The 14,185-nt window shown below is 36.0% G+C and overlaps 1 protein-coding gene across 5 annotated transcripts in view; it reads left to right on the top strand.

The window, feature by feature from the left end:
• The window catches only part of PPARA (peroxisome proliferator activated receptor alpha), a 43,964-nt gene that overhangs the window by 21,941 nt on the left and 7,838 nt on the right, over positions 1-14,185 (top strand). For 3 of the 5 annotated variants that reach the window (XM_052788764.1, XM_052788763.1, XM_052788765.1), the window contains exons 4-8: positions 1,701-1,945; positions 4,635-4,795; positions 6,171-6,309; positions 8,881-9,083; positions 12,017-12,464. In XM_052788764.1, coding sequence (XP_052644724.1) covers positions 1,738-1,945; positions 4,635-4,795; positions 6,171-6,309; positions 8,881-9,083; positions 12,017-12,464 — 1,159 coding nt within the window. In that variant the 5' untranslated portion in view covers positions 1,701-1,737. Of the gene's footprint in view, positions 1-1,700; positions 1,946-4,634; positions 4,796-6,170; positions 6,310-8,880; positions 9,084-12,016; positions 12,465-14,185 lie in introns of those variants that run through there. The other 2 variants (XM_052788766.1, XM_052788767.1) reach the window with 2 other exon arrangements.

The following is a 14,185-nucleotide window of genomic DNA, read 5'->3' on the forward strand; positions in this document are numbered from 1 at the left end:
TTGTTTTGCCTTACAGTCATGTAATGAACACATTGGAAAACACTATAGGAGTGATATATATGCATCATTGGTTTCCATGAAATAACAGAAAGGAGTGTGCCCTGATAAGTGCACCTGAAAAATAAATAATTTTAAAACTGTGTGTGCATTGCAGGTTGTTATAAGCATAACTTTTAGTCTTTAGAGCAGTTCATTCTGCCCTCAGTTACATCTGTGTAATACCTTGTAAAGTTATGCAAATGTAATTGAAGGCAGACTTTTGCCATCAGCCTGGGAATAAAAGGCTTGATTGTAGATACCTTGCTTCAAAACATTTTGATTTTTTTTTTTTTTTTTTTTTTTTTATATAACTGAATACAAGTGATGGCTGTCTTTTGCCATTAGTATGTAAAGCAGTAGTCAGCACTTTGTATTACTTTTAACTGTACCCTTTTGGTCAATTACATAGTAAAAAAAATATTTTTTTTTTCTCTAGAATAAATGCCTGATTTTCATAGGATGAATCTGTCACAGATAATCAAAGAAAAGGATTGATTTCTTAATATAAAATGTTTAGTGTTATAGGAATCAAAGTAGTTGGTATTTGAAACTTTAAATAACATCAAGGAAGTTGGTTTTTTTTTTAATCATAACATAGCAATTCTATTGTAAAATCAGCAATTGTATATCCCCAAATAGCCAATTATTGGCAGTTTCAAGCTTCACAATAAACTGCAGTGAACACATGTTCTTTGCAAAGGCCAGTGTTGAGCGGTAACCACAGTAACAGTCAGAGCTTCTCTAACTGCCCGTGCATATTCATTGCATGGACAAGACTGCAGCAGTATGTGTTTGTACGCATACTGAGCGCAACACAAGTATTAGTTACTCAGTGTAGAAGATGAGTTTCTTTTAGCAGAAGTATATCTGTGCAGCAGTAGTAACATTCTGCAGTACATTTACTAATTCCTTACCTGACAAGTCAATAAAAGAAGAATTAAAATTTGCGACGTTTTCTTAGGAATCTGTGCTGTTACTCAAAGTTGATGACTCTAGTGACTCGTTTTGAAGGCAACTTTAAAAACTTATTTCACTATAGGAAATAAAACAAACTCTAAGAATTACAGATATTTTGGATTATATATGCTGGAGTACGTTTGCTGAAGGTGTTCTTTGACTGAAGTAGGTCAAAAAGTATTAGTTTGGCCCACTTCTACAAAGATTTCAGTATAAGACAGTATTTTGTTCTCTGCAGTGTCATAAGACCTATCGAACAAATTTAAAAGAGATGAGAACAGAGGACCAAATCAGCATATCTAAAGCTGTTTGTTAGATAAGGTGAGCAAAGACTGCTCAAACATAGTATGTGTGCATATTGATATTTGTTATTTTTCTATAAATTTTGGTGGGAAGTGCATAATGCCTGCTGTAGAAACACAATATGTAACTTTTATCAGCAAAGGAGAGAAAACAACAATCTACAGATTGATCTTGTCATAACTTTAATTCATATTGAAGTATTTTGGGGATTTTTTTTTTTTTCCATGTCCTGTTGATGATTCATGTTGCCTAAAGCTTCCGGAGGAACAGAATGTTGTATAATTTCACTATTGGATTATAATTCATGTATTCAGTGTGCTGTAACTGATTGAAGTATTTTTAAAAAAAGTAATATTCTGATACTGTAAATACAGGGGTTTTTTTAATTATTCTTTCACCAGTGTAAAGAAGTTTAAGTGACTGCTCTACTTGATCAAAATGGTGGACACTGAAAACCAGCTCTATCCCCTTACTCCTTTGGAAGAGGATGATATAGGCAGCCCTTTATCTGGAGAGTTCCTCCAAGATATGGAGAACATTCAAGACCTCTCTCGGTCTCTAGGTGATGATAGCTCTGGAGCTTTAAGTTTAACAGAGTTCCAGTCACTGGGAAATGGTCCAGCATCTGATGGATCAGTTATAACAGGTAAGAGAGTTTTAGTTTACCATAAAACTTTTGTTTATAAATACATAGTGATAGAAATTAAAAACTTTTAAAATGTGATAATTGTTGTTTATGACTAAGTGACACTAGAAATATATAAGCTGATCATAGCATGGTCTTAAAATATTTAAGGCCAAAGTTAATTTAGTAGAAAAATGTCACTGAAAAATTACTGTAATGTAAAGTTGCTGTTTTAAATTATCATTAGTATCAACACCTTTTTCAAAATAACTTTTAAAAATTGCTATTACTAGCAAAGAAGTTACTGTGTATTGTAGTCATATAGGAAGTCACAATATTGCACTAAAGGTATTCCCCATTTTTTAAAGTTTCTTCAAATCACGTATATTTGAAAAGTACTGTGAAATGTTTGCCAAAAGTTTATAATCCAACCCTTAAAAACTCACCTAGAATTCCAGTATATTTTATTGTACTGATGTTTTGAACATGCTGTTTTCTCCCCCTTCTCAAGACTAGCATTGTTCAGGTAATGACTCCTACCCTGGTTAAAGTAACAGTCTCAGAGTGCTAATACATTACACAGTCTTTAGTCAAAAGATCTTTCTAAGAGGCTTTGTTTCAGAGATCAAAATGGAAATAACTGCAGTAGTATGGGACGCTGCAATAATGTCAGTAAGGTATTCCTTTTGAAACCACGGGTTTACAAATCTTATAGCAGTAGAGACATTTTAAGCAGTTTATGATTAACTTTCTGGTTGTTTTACATTATGTTTTGTTTTGGGGGTTTCTTACTTTAAATTGATTCACAGGCTGTGATCACTATTTTACCTTACAAAAACTGCAGTAATACAACTGAGGTGTGCCTCTGTGCTGAAGTGGTTGAAATCAATAGTGTGAGTTTTGAAGGGAGAAGGGAGACCTGCCTCTTGGTACTATTGCCCAAAGGAATGTTTGTAGAAATACGATTTGGGTCACTTTTGGTTGCAGACCTTCACATTAGAGAGAGGCCTTCTACAGGAAAAGTTATTATGTGCTGGGTTTATAACGTAGTCCTTCTAAGACATGAGGTTTTTTAATTGTGTGCGTGTGTGTGTGTGTGTGTACAAGTCCTACAGTAATCTAGATCAGCTTCTACCATCAAATTCTAATTTGAGTACTGAGTGTTCATTGCAAAACATTCTAGTTTTACTGTTAGAGAAGATGGAAACTGTAAACTTTTAAGGCTCAAATTCCATAAGGCAAGTAAAAAGAAATGAGAATCACACTTCAAAAAAATCCTGGGTGTTAGGCTGTTCTTGATGACTCTGATGCCTGTGGGCTTGGCAGTGCTGGCAATGCAGACTGAGTTCTATGCCAAGGCTTTTTCCAACATAATACTTGCTGACCTACATTCATGAGTGTTTCTTAATCTTTCTGTTAAAATAACACACCCATCAATTTGCTGAAGTCTTGTGGTGCAAGTTGCAAGATGGAAGATAAAAGAAATTCTGGCCTCAGAAAATATTTTCCTCAAATAAGGTGGAAATATTAATTGAAATAATTACAGTTGGAATGTGTTAATTTTGTAATGTGTTCATCTAGTAGTAAAATGTCTGGAGAGTTTATTTCATTGTACAACAATTCAGAAATGCTTTTCCCATTATAATGAAAAGGTAAAATATCCAAGCAAGGCTTCTATTGCTGGATTATCTTAGAAGCAGGCATTTGTGTTACCTTCCTTTTAATACCTGTTTTACCTTTCTACCGGTGTGCAGGAGCATGCTTTCACTTTGAGAAAATTCTTTAGAGACAGAAGTTGTTTAACTGCTTTTTAGGCCTCAGTTTAGATCATCATTTAAAACTATGAGTAGCTTTTCAAAAGTCAAGGGGACTTGAAGTGTATCTTAACTGTAACTCAGCATGAGCTAGGAATACGTCTCTTGTCATATCATAGCAATAGATGCTATGATGCTCGACACTACAGCACAAGAGATGGAAGATATAACAGCAAGATGAGCTGTTAGTAACCTTTCTGGAAAGAGTGAGTGACAGGTTGAACGGATGTTGTGATACACAACTGAAGTCATGGGGGGGTTCCATGTCATTGTGGTGGTTTTTTTTTCTTTTTATATTTTGTACTATTTGTCTTGAGCAGTAGATATATGTTGAATACTGCTTTTGAGTTTAAAATTTATGTCCTTTGTGAAGATGGTGTATGTGCATTTTTATGGTTAAGAAAATTTCCTTGATTTAAAAGAAATACTAATTCAGTACTTCTTAGTTACTTATTTTAAGTTGTGGGATAAAATAATTTCATGTTCACATCAAATTGAGAAAGATTTGCAAAAAATCAAAGTGAAAAATGGAACACAGGAAAATCCCCAAAAGCTTGGTTTTCTCTTATTTTGTGTGGCATATTTATTGAATCCTCAAGAACCATTATCACCCTTCTAGTTCTTGTTATCAGAGTTACTTTGGTAAGGCTTTTTGTTTGTTGACATTATATGTCTCATCAAAATTAGCAGGGTACACCCTGTATGTTGTGTGTGTTTGCACTGTTAATGTAAATATTACTTATTTTTCAAACTCGTATGGCCAAATTATTAGTTCATTTAATGACTATTAACTCATGATTATTTTTTAGAATAAGTTCATTTTTCTGTGGATTTAGTATAGAAATGGTATCAATCTTGATAGTATAGTATTTATGAAGTGTTCCTTTTTCTTTTAGACACCCTTTCACCAGCATCCAGTCCTTCATCCATTAATTTTGCCACAGCTCCAGGTAGCATAGATGAATCACCCAGTGGAGCATTAAACATTGAATGTAGAATTTGTGGGGATAAAGCCTCAGGCTACCATTACGGAGTACATGCTTGTGAAGGTTGTAAGGTACAGTTGTAATTTTCTTTTTAAGAACCTAAATCATGTTGCTTTATTTACAGGGTTATATGAAGATAAACATTTGTTATATAAATGTTTAATTAATATAATTCTAGCTGTTACAATTATTTAAATAATAAACATATCTGTGATCTTTTTTCCGAAATAAATCATTCAGGTACCATAACTGGATACCATAACTCAATACCAGACCTTCATCAAGCAGGGGCAATTCACAATGATAATTTTAATGCTGCTTTTCTGGATATAGTTACTTAAACACTAAAACAACTTAAAACACTAAACTGTGACTAAAAGCCAAGCCTACTTGCTCCACTAGTGTTTTATTTGTGTTGGGAGTATGGCTGTGAGAAGCATGAGAGTTTGCTATATTTCCATTATAACACTAACAAATCCTGAATTTCTCATCTCCACCACATTTTGCCTGAATCACTTATTATTGTACCTCTTGTAGTTTTGGGGCCAGTGCACGTCTCTGGAGCAAATTAATGTTATCATTAATGTATAATTTTTGGGATGATATGGCCCATGAATTATAAGATTCTTTTCTTTTTCCTTCTAATGTTTTAGTTTTCCATTTTTTTCTACATTATAATGTAAGGTGAGAGAAATAATTGTATACGTATACATTTTTCTTTCATGCACAATGTCAGAATATGATAATTCCAATATAAATCTTATGGAATAATGCTAGAATATCTATTAGAGATGGGGAGCCAGTTCATAGTCAGTTGTGTCCCACAGTCTTAAACGACCTGTTGTTATGTCATGTCAAGCAAAATGTTGCCATGTCTCTAAATTTGCTAATCCTATGATTTCGTAGTATGAGACTAACCTTATATTGCATTATTGAAACATCATGGTAAGATCTGTTGAGTTACAGGCTTTTCTGTAATGCTCATTTTTGTGCCCTTGGCTTTTTCTATACACTGTGCTGTGTTGTCATACCCCTCATATTTGCTGAAGAAAAGGTGTGTTAAATCTGTGTGTTTGTGTGACTTACATATATGAAAGATGAAGGTTATTTCTGACAGAGGACACTGAGAGAATGCGTACAAAAGCAATATGTGACTGTTTGGCTTAATCCTTAAGAGCAAATCTGCTCAGGTACTCTGGGCTCTTGGTCCTCTCCCAAGAAAGAGGTGCTGAGAGCTACTCTCTCCTTTCATGTTTTCCATTCTATACATGCCTTCATACACACCACTTCACTGCATAGATTCTTACCTTTGGACAGGTTATATTTCATGTATTGTTTTGCTAGCGACATCAATAAACAATAAAAGAAAAAAAATTACCTATATGATTGAAGTTTTGTAGTCAATATTCTTTAACATTATATATTGTTTTCTCAAACTTTTTATAGGGTTTTTTTAGAAGAACAATTCGGTTAAAACTCATCTATGATAAATGTGATCGCAACTGCAAAATTCAGAAAAAAAATCGTAATAAGTGCCAATACTGTCGTTTTCAAAAGTGCCTTTCAGTTGGAATGTCACATAATGGTAGGTAAGAGTGCCCTTAATAATATGTTTGTTCCTACCCAGAGCCTGCTTCTGGAAGCAGGCACTTGGATAGCGTTTTTGCTTATACATACGGGTTGAACCTCAGATTTTTACAGTATAGATTGTGGCAGGGGACACCAGTTTCCCTAATGAGTAGTTAATGTAGTTGATACACAGCTGCCAAATGTACTGTTATGAGCTCTACACAATTGTGCTGGATGTCTGTCCATATGAATGTTCATTTAAGTTGCTTTCTTCACCCAGAACTTTGGCACCATTACTCCCATTGAAACAAGTTTCAGTACTGGATGAATTCTGATCAAGGGGATTGTAGAGGAGTAGGAGGAGAACAACTAGCTCATTGTGGAAGGGAATGATGTAGGACAGAAATTGGTAGGAAACCAGACTTCATTATTTTTCAGATTACAGTGCAACAGCTCTTGGGCAGATGGTTCAGGGAGTGTGAGGGGAGGGCAAAGATCCGTGCTGACTGTGGAACAGGAATCTGGTAGGTTGCTCGTTAAATGGAATGGTAAAAACTCAGAGCGTTTAGATATCCAGTTTAAAAATTATGTTATTGTTTGTGTTAAAGATTTAAGATAAGGCTGGTAGGCCTGTGGCTTACAGGCCAATTTCAACCCACAAGGCAGTTTTATGCACAGTATGTAGCTTGCTAAGCAACTTCGGTAAAGAGGGAGAGGCCAAGCCACGAGAAAGCACATTTTGGTTGGTCAGGTGACAGTAGTTTGCTTTCCCTGTGTAGGTCTGATAGTGTCAAGGCTAAACTTGGGAGCAGGTGCAATTTGCGATTAGGTGAAAAGTAGGCGAAAATGCTGGGCTAGGTGAAAAGCAGTGGGTTAGGAGAAGAACTTCCTAAGGAAACTATGCAGTCAAGATAGCTGGCTTGGGGACGTGGTTGGGGAAGCTGCTTATGACATTGTTGTCTAGAGTCCTAGCAAGAGACTATGGGAGAGTTGACTTTCTGATTCTGGGGAAGTCTGGCTCCCTTGTGGTGAGCCTTGACTGAGATTAAGGTCCATTGGGAGAAGGTTGATAGTCTCTGCAAGACTGGTGATAACCTTCCTGAAGCGGCAGACTTTGGAAGAGTGTGCCAGCCAACAAAGTAACATCTCGGGGGCAGGACGTTGAGCAGGGAGCTGTGCTGGTTGTCAGGAATTAACATTCACTTGAAGCTGTTTCATCCTACTAAAATGCTGTGTACACCTGTGCTCCAGCTGAAGGGATTAGTAGCAGTTTTACTGCAGCAAAAACTTGGAAGGCAGTGGGAGAAGGAGATGACTGCTAACTTGCAGGTGATACTTCTCAGGAAAAGAGCTAGAACTAGAAGATTTAGAGCCATGACCTTAAAACTGTAAGTTTCAGTTTAGAGCAGATATTCTTCCACTTTTCCAGTAGACCCATGACCAGATTCCAAACAGGCCTTCCATGTTGGACTTCCATTGAAGTCCAAAACTGTATTTCAGATCAAACCTAGAGTCCCCTCATTATGTCATGAGACACATCCTTATGTCATGAGAAAATTCCTTGGGCATGTTGAAGGGCTAATTCTGCACATGCTCTGAATTGCTTAGTCTAAGCAGTGAGGTTCTGTCCTCTCACTGGTTAGATGCTGAAATGCAGTAAAAGTAACCAGCTGTATCAGCCATCTCAAAACCTTGCACACCATCAGAGGGTAAGGCTGCTTTTAAAATGGAGCTGGTTTAGTTTTAAACTGAAACTGGAGAAGGATGTGGACATGCCTATTTTATTGCTAAATGGCAAGATCACTTGCCCAAGAACTGGGAGACCTCCATACCCAGTGGTGTTTCGAACTCGCATCTCCTGCCTCTCAAAAGAATATCCTATGCCTAGATTGGATACTCAAAATCTATTCTCATCCTTTCCAGTCTTGAAGGGCTAATCTAATGAAAAAAGAAGCAAAAAATGCTGGGCCTAGGAGGAGGTTTTGTTGACTATAGCCTTTGAGCATAAATCCAGGTCTCTGGTCTGTTTTGTTCTCACTAGACAGTACAGATGTGTTGAACTGAACATTCAGCACATAAACAAGTGAATGCCCCAGCAGGTTCAGAATCAGCAATGGGATTCAGGCGCAACTCCGTTGCAGCGTTCCCTGTGGAAGAACTCCCCAGGCAGCTCTCCAGCTGGTGCGTGTGCTCTCTGCCAAGCTCCTGACATGAGTTTACTCAGTTTTTTAGAATTCCCAAGGTGGACTTTGAGTTTCACATTGGGAGTTGCAAAGCACAATAAGGAGAAAACAAAATACAACTACTTAGGTAATGTAGAAGGAAAAAGGCATGTGTTCTAGCTCATTGCAAATACCAGTTTGTGTTTTGCAACATCCGATTACCTTCAGTTTAGCATATTGTCTTGATAATTAGTCACTATGTTGGAAAGGATGAGACTTTTTCACTCATGCATTTATCATAATAAAGATGCTACCTGTACCTCAGTTCTTCTAGACAGGAAGTCTTACTGCCCTAATCAGCAACGGTAAAAGGCATAGGTTTTTGTATAACTTACTTTTGTTTTACAATTATGTCTTCCCATCAGCAATACGTTTTGGACGAATGCCAAGGTCTGAGAAGGCCAAGTTGAAAGCAGAAATTCTAACAGGTGAAAATTATGTAGAAGATTCAGAAATGGCAGATCTTAAATCACTTGCCAAAAGAATTCATGATGCTTACCTGAAAAACTTCAATATGAACAAGGTTAAAGCCAGAATCATCCTTGCAGGGAAAACTAATAACAACCCAGTAAGTACTTTTGCTGTAACTTTAAGGTAAAGCTGGCAAGTACATAAGGGGATTATAATAATTTGTTAAACTCTTAAGCAAATATTTTAGAAAATAAATATCATGCTAATACAGACATGAAATACGTAAGAAGAATACCTGTAGTAAATATGGTTGCTTTTAGCCACTATCAGAATAATAGGAAGTTTTAGGAAAACCAGGTGATTAACTTGTAAATGGTAGCTCATAACCTTAAATTATAGTAGACACACAAGGGAAAGAAAATTAGTTCTTAAAAAAAAAAAAAAAGTGACATCTGAATGTGAATACCTCTTGGTATGGGTGGGGAAAATGGTTCAAAATTAATTTCCTATTATGACAGTGAAAAAAAAATTATAATGTTTTTCTGCCACAAATGCCAGGATAAATACTGTTGTCTTTTAGGGTGTACAGGAGCTTTGTATGACTTTTGTTTTAATCACAACAATATTAATGGCAGGAGGGGAAAGAAAACTTGAATTTGTAATTCTTTGTTTACAGTTCTGGCCATTTCCTCACCCAGCCTTCCTGGTCTTTACTGTATGGTTACTTTGAAAGGGAGAAGCAAGCAAGGTTGTGAAGACACGTATGCTGTAGAGGTTATTTTTCTTTCAGGATAATTTAGCCAAGGTCTACCTAATGCTATCAACTGCTTTTTGTTTTATAGCACATGAGATTGTATAACCATTGTAAGGACTGACTTGTTTCACTTTATGCACATTTTTTAAAATTCTGTTGTGATTTATGTTAATTATATGTAGAAGATAAGTATCTTATTTTACCAACAATTTTAATTTGTAAAAATTTGCAGGGAAGAGGTTTTACATGTGCCATAATAAAAACCATGTGAGTGTGGGGATGAGTGTTATAAAAATTGTAACCAAGCTGTCTTCTAAATTATGGAATTTGGCATATTATAGTCTAGTCTAGCCAAGCATGGAGACTTCTACATTAAAAGAGAGACATATGAATAATCCCAGTCTTTTTCACTGGATTAAAGAGATGCTTAAAATTAAGCACAGGCTTAAACTTTTTCTGGGGTCCAAGCTGACATAAGCCTACAGTAAATACCATGCTTTAACACCTCACCAAGTAGGTATCTGCATAACGTCCTTTTCAAGCTTGTTACCACATGTCAGAATCATAAGTTACAATATGTATCATACATGCAGGGATTCTAGATCACTGCATCCTAATTTTCGTGTTTGCCTTTATGCGATCAAAGCTCTCAGATTATAGTCATCCAATTGACTAACTAATAGTGGCTTGCACGTATCTTGGTGAATTTACGAGTAAAAATTAATGAGGAATCAGACCTAGTACATTATAAACAGGCTGCTTCCTCATTCTTCAATATGCAGGGGAGAGGAGAAGTTTTTCAAGATATTTCATCATCTCTTGGGAAAACAAACATTTGAATTTTCTTTTGACTTTTTAACAGAAAATAAAAAAAAAGAGGGGTTTGTTGGTGGTAATTAGTAATCCATCTGTTTCTGAACACCGTGTTAATAGCTGATTTCAGCGAATCCTAATTCTTGTCACGATTATAATTCACTTCAGAATGAACTAGCATTTTTCATGATGACAAGGTATCATTTTTAAATTTAGCTCCTATGTCCTTGGCCATACCTATTTTCTGCATAGTGAAATGATGATAAATTTCAAAAAGTTTTACAAGATAGTCTACATCTTTTAAAGGGTTTAGAAATGTGGTGGGTTTATTGCTTTGCCACTTTCTGCCCGTATCCATATGCACATAGAAAGTTCTGTTCTGTATAACTCTGAGTACTGAAGTGAGATGGAATATGTAGTTGCCATAAGCATTTAAAAAGTGGACAACTGTGGGAAAACAGCATGTTTTCTATGTGAAATGCGTGAATTCTCTGAGTTTCTAACAGAACACCAAGTGTTCCTCATGATATTTAATCTGAGATGAGCAAAACAGCACAGGGAAGGTGCTTTGCTTAGCATTTATGGAACTAGATTTATGTTCAAGGTCAATTGCCATGACTTTGGTAGGCTGGGAAGCATTGGGTTTTGTTGTTTTTCTTTAGTGGATTGTCCTCTCTTTTGTTTACTGCTCTTCAGATATGTATCAAAATATTTTTGAGTTCTGATTGTTCTTAAGAAGGTCTGAATGCTTTTTTTTTATATGATGTTTTAAGAGATCGACTCCTCAGTTTGTAATGCACATACCTTTTTAAACTAAGGGGGTTATGGAAAAGACCATGATCAAGACTGAAATTTTGTATTGTCTGACATTCTAGTGGGATTCTGGGTTTAGAGATGACTTAGAACTAACTGTAGCTAGAAAGAAGAGCTGAATTTCTGCGGTAGATCGGCTGGGACATAGTCTATGAATAATATTATAATAAAACGCAAGAGTAGTACAGGGTTCACATTCTTGTGCAAATATGCTGTCCTATAATTAAATGACTGTCTGTATTCCCCCTAGGATACTTCAGGAAAGCATCATGATGTGCATCAAGTGTAGTTAGTTTAGGAATCGATAGGAGTGTAGGCAGAATAACCTGGACTTCTGGAGAAGGTAATACAAGTCTTTTGTGAACCTTCTGGGACTTGCTCTGAGATGGATATATGCATACTAAGCACAGTACTTCTGGATCTTCACTATAACTACTACATAAAACTAGATTAAAGATATGTCATACATATTTACATTTTACTATTTGCATTGTTGTTTGCAGAGCGGACTTGTTCTTAGATATTGCAGTTTGTAGTTCTGTAATACGTGGCTTCTCTTTATGCAGAAATGTGAAAGAACTCAAGGTTTATTGATAGTTGAAGACTGATTAGCGTCAAAGTTAAAGTTTTATCAAAATTCCTATTCTTTAGGAAACCAATGATTAATAACCATTATTTTGTAACTGAATTAGTATTTGTTTTCTCTGTAGCCATTTGTTATACATGATATGGATACCTTGTGTATGGCAGAGAAGACCCTGGTGGCAAAATTGGTAGCCAATGGAATTCAGAACAAAGAAGCAGAAGTTCGAATCTTCCACTGCTGCCAGTGTACATCTGTAGAGACCGTCACAGAACTTACCGAATTTGCCAAATCTATTCCTGGCTTCTCCAATCTTGACTTGAATGATCAAGTGACACTTTTAAAATACGGAGTTTATGAAGCCATATTTGCCATGTTAGCATCTGTGATGAACAAGGACGGGATGCTGGTAGCCTATGGAAACGGTTTTATAACCCGGGAGTTCCTAAAAAGCCTGAGAAAGCCATTCTGTGATATAATGGAGCCGAAATTTGATTTTGCAATGAAATTCAATGCACTAGAATTGGATGATAGCGATATATCCCTTTTTGTTGCTGCCATCATTTGCTGTGGAGGTAAGCATTACATATTTGTTCTTTAAGGTAGTAAATTTTAAAATTTTCTTCATGTGAATTAATAATTTTAATGGAGAAGCTTATATATTTCTTGAAGATTCAGTTCTACCACTAACAATGTCATTTGCCCTTTTAGCATGTTTCATGGAAGATACTGTGTAACTGTTAACAGTCTTAATCCTGTATTTTGCTTTGCAGAATTGTAGACTTGCTTGGAATCACTGTTTAGCCTCCCTTAGAGAGAGGGCGAGTTACTCTGTTTTTAAAAGTGGGATGTGAAGAGTGTTGGTGGTTTTTTTGTTTGGGGTTTGGAGGATTCTTTTTTTTTTTTTTTTTATGTTTAACGCTGGGTTGGAAACAGTACTTGTATCTGCCAAATGGGCAGAAAAATAGTATGTAATGAGACTGGAGGCAGGTGCAGATTATAGCTTTGCTTATCTTTGACACTTGCTGATTGCATCATGTAATGAGTTCTGCACAAATGCACAGCTCTGTTGATGTGTTCTGATTTTAATATCACAGGCTGTTTTAAAAAAACAGCTTACTTAGCTAATTAAAAAAATATCAGCTGATGGTATTTTTAAAAAATATTTCATAGTACCTAAGGATATGGGGATTTTTGTTTGGTTTTTTTAAATGCCCGTTGTTTGAACTCTTTGAGTAAAGGAACACAAATATAATAAAAATTTATAATCCTTTCTTTCACCCAGAAAGTAAGGACATTCATATTTAAGGTTAAATTCAAAACTATCCATAAGCATTTTGAGAAAGGGAAATAAAAGATCAAGAAAGTTCCAACAACTGCTCCCGCTTGCCTTTTTGCATTCTGCCAAACTTATAGGATGTTTCACTGCTCTGGCTGCATCCTCAGCAATTACAAGAAGAGAGATACAATCTGTAGACTGTCAAAAGCTTCATGTGCTAGTTTAGACAGTAAGTTCCCATCAAAGCTTGAATTACTTTTGCACAGTAAGTTGGTATTTTGATGTTTCCAAAAGTCAAGAGAGTTCTTTGCAGGCAAAATGTTTCGGGGTTTGGTCCCGTCCCTGCCCCCCCATCCTTTTCCATGGAACTAGCTTAAGTTTTCAAGAAACATATTTAGTCTGTTGTCCCAGACTTCTTACAGAGAAGTTTGGTCTGGAGAGTCTTTGAAGGTATTACATGAAAATGAGATCATATACTAGAAAGAGTGAAACATCCTTAATAGGTGCTTCTCTATGTCCTGTCAAGAACTTGTGTTATGGAAATATACATATGGGAACCAAGAGTGAAAGCCTGTTATTCATGTCTTGCTGTATTGCTACCAAACTTCAGGAACTCTAGAAATAGCCACAGGCTTTTTCTTCTGTCCTTACTGTTTGGATTCTATTATCAGGACATACAGAATATAGAACTGGATTCCTAGGCTGGATACTTCTGCTGGTTTTGGGGGTGAGAGGGTGGTGTGGGTTTTTTTCTTTTGTAGCACGGGTTGTATTTAGCAGTATGAAATCTCTCCTCAGATAACTGTGGGCATTGACAAAACTTTGGCCAAGGGATAAGGAAGACTACTTTTTTTTTTTTCTTCTTTTCTCTTTTTAAGATTCATTTTGAGCCTCATTTCCCTCAGTGTATAATGTAAATATACACTGTAGCCTACAATATAGAATCTATAAAGTAGCCTACTTTAAAGAATAATTATAAAATTATGACATGTATTCTTTTGTTTGTTTTGAGAACAG

Source organism: Harpia harpyja, chromosome 6 (assembly GCF_026419915.1).
Source record: "Harpia harpyja isolate bHarHar1 chromosome 6, bHarHar1 primary haplotype, whole genome shotgun sequence".
Lineage (NCBI taxonomy): Eukaryota > Metazoa > Chordata > Aves > Accipitriformes > Accipitridae > Harpia > Harpia harpyja.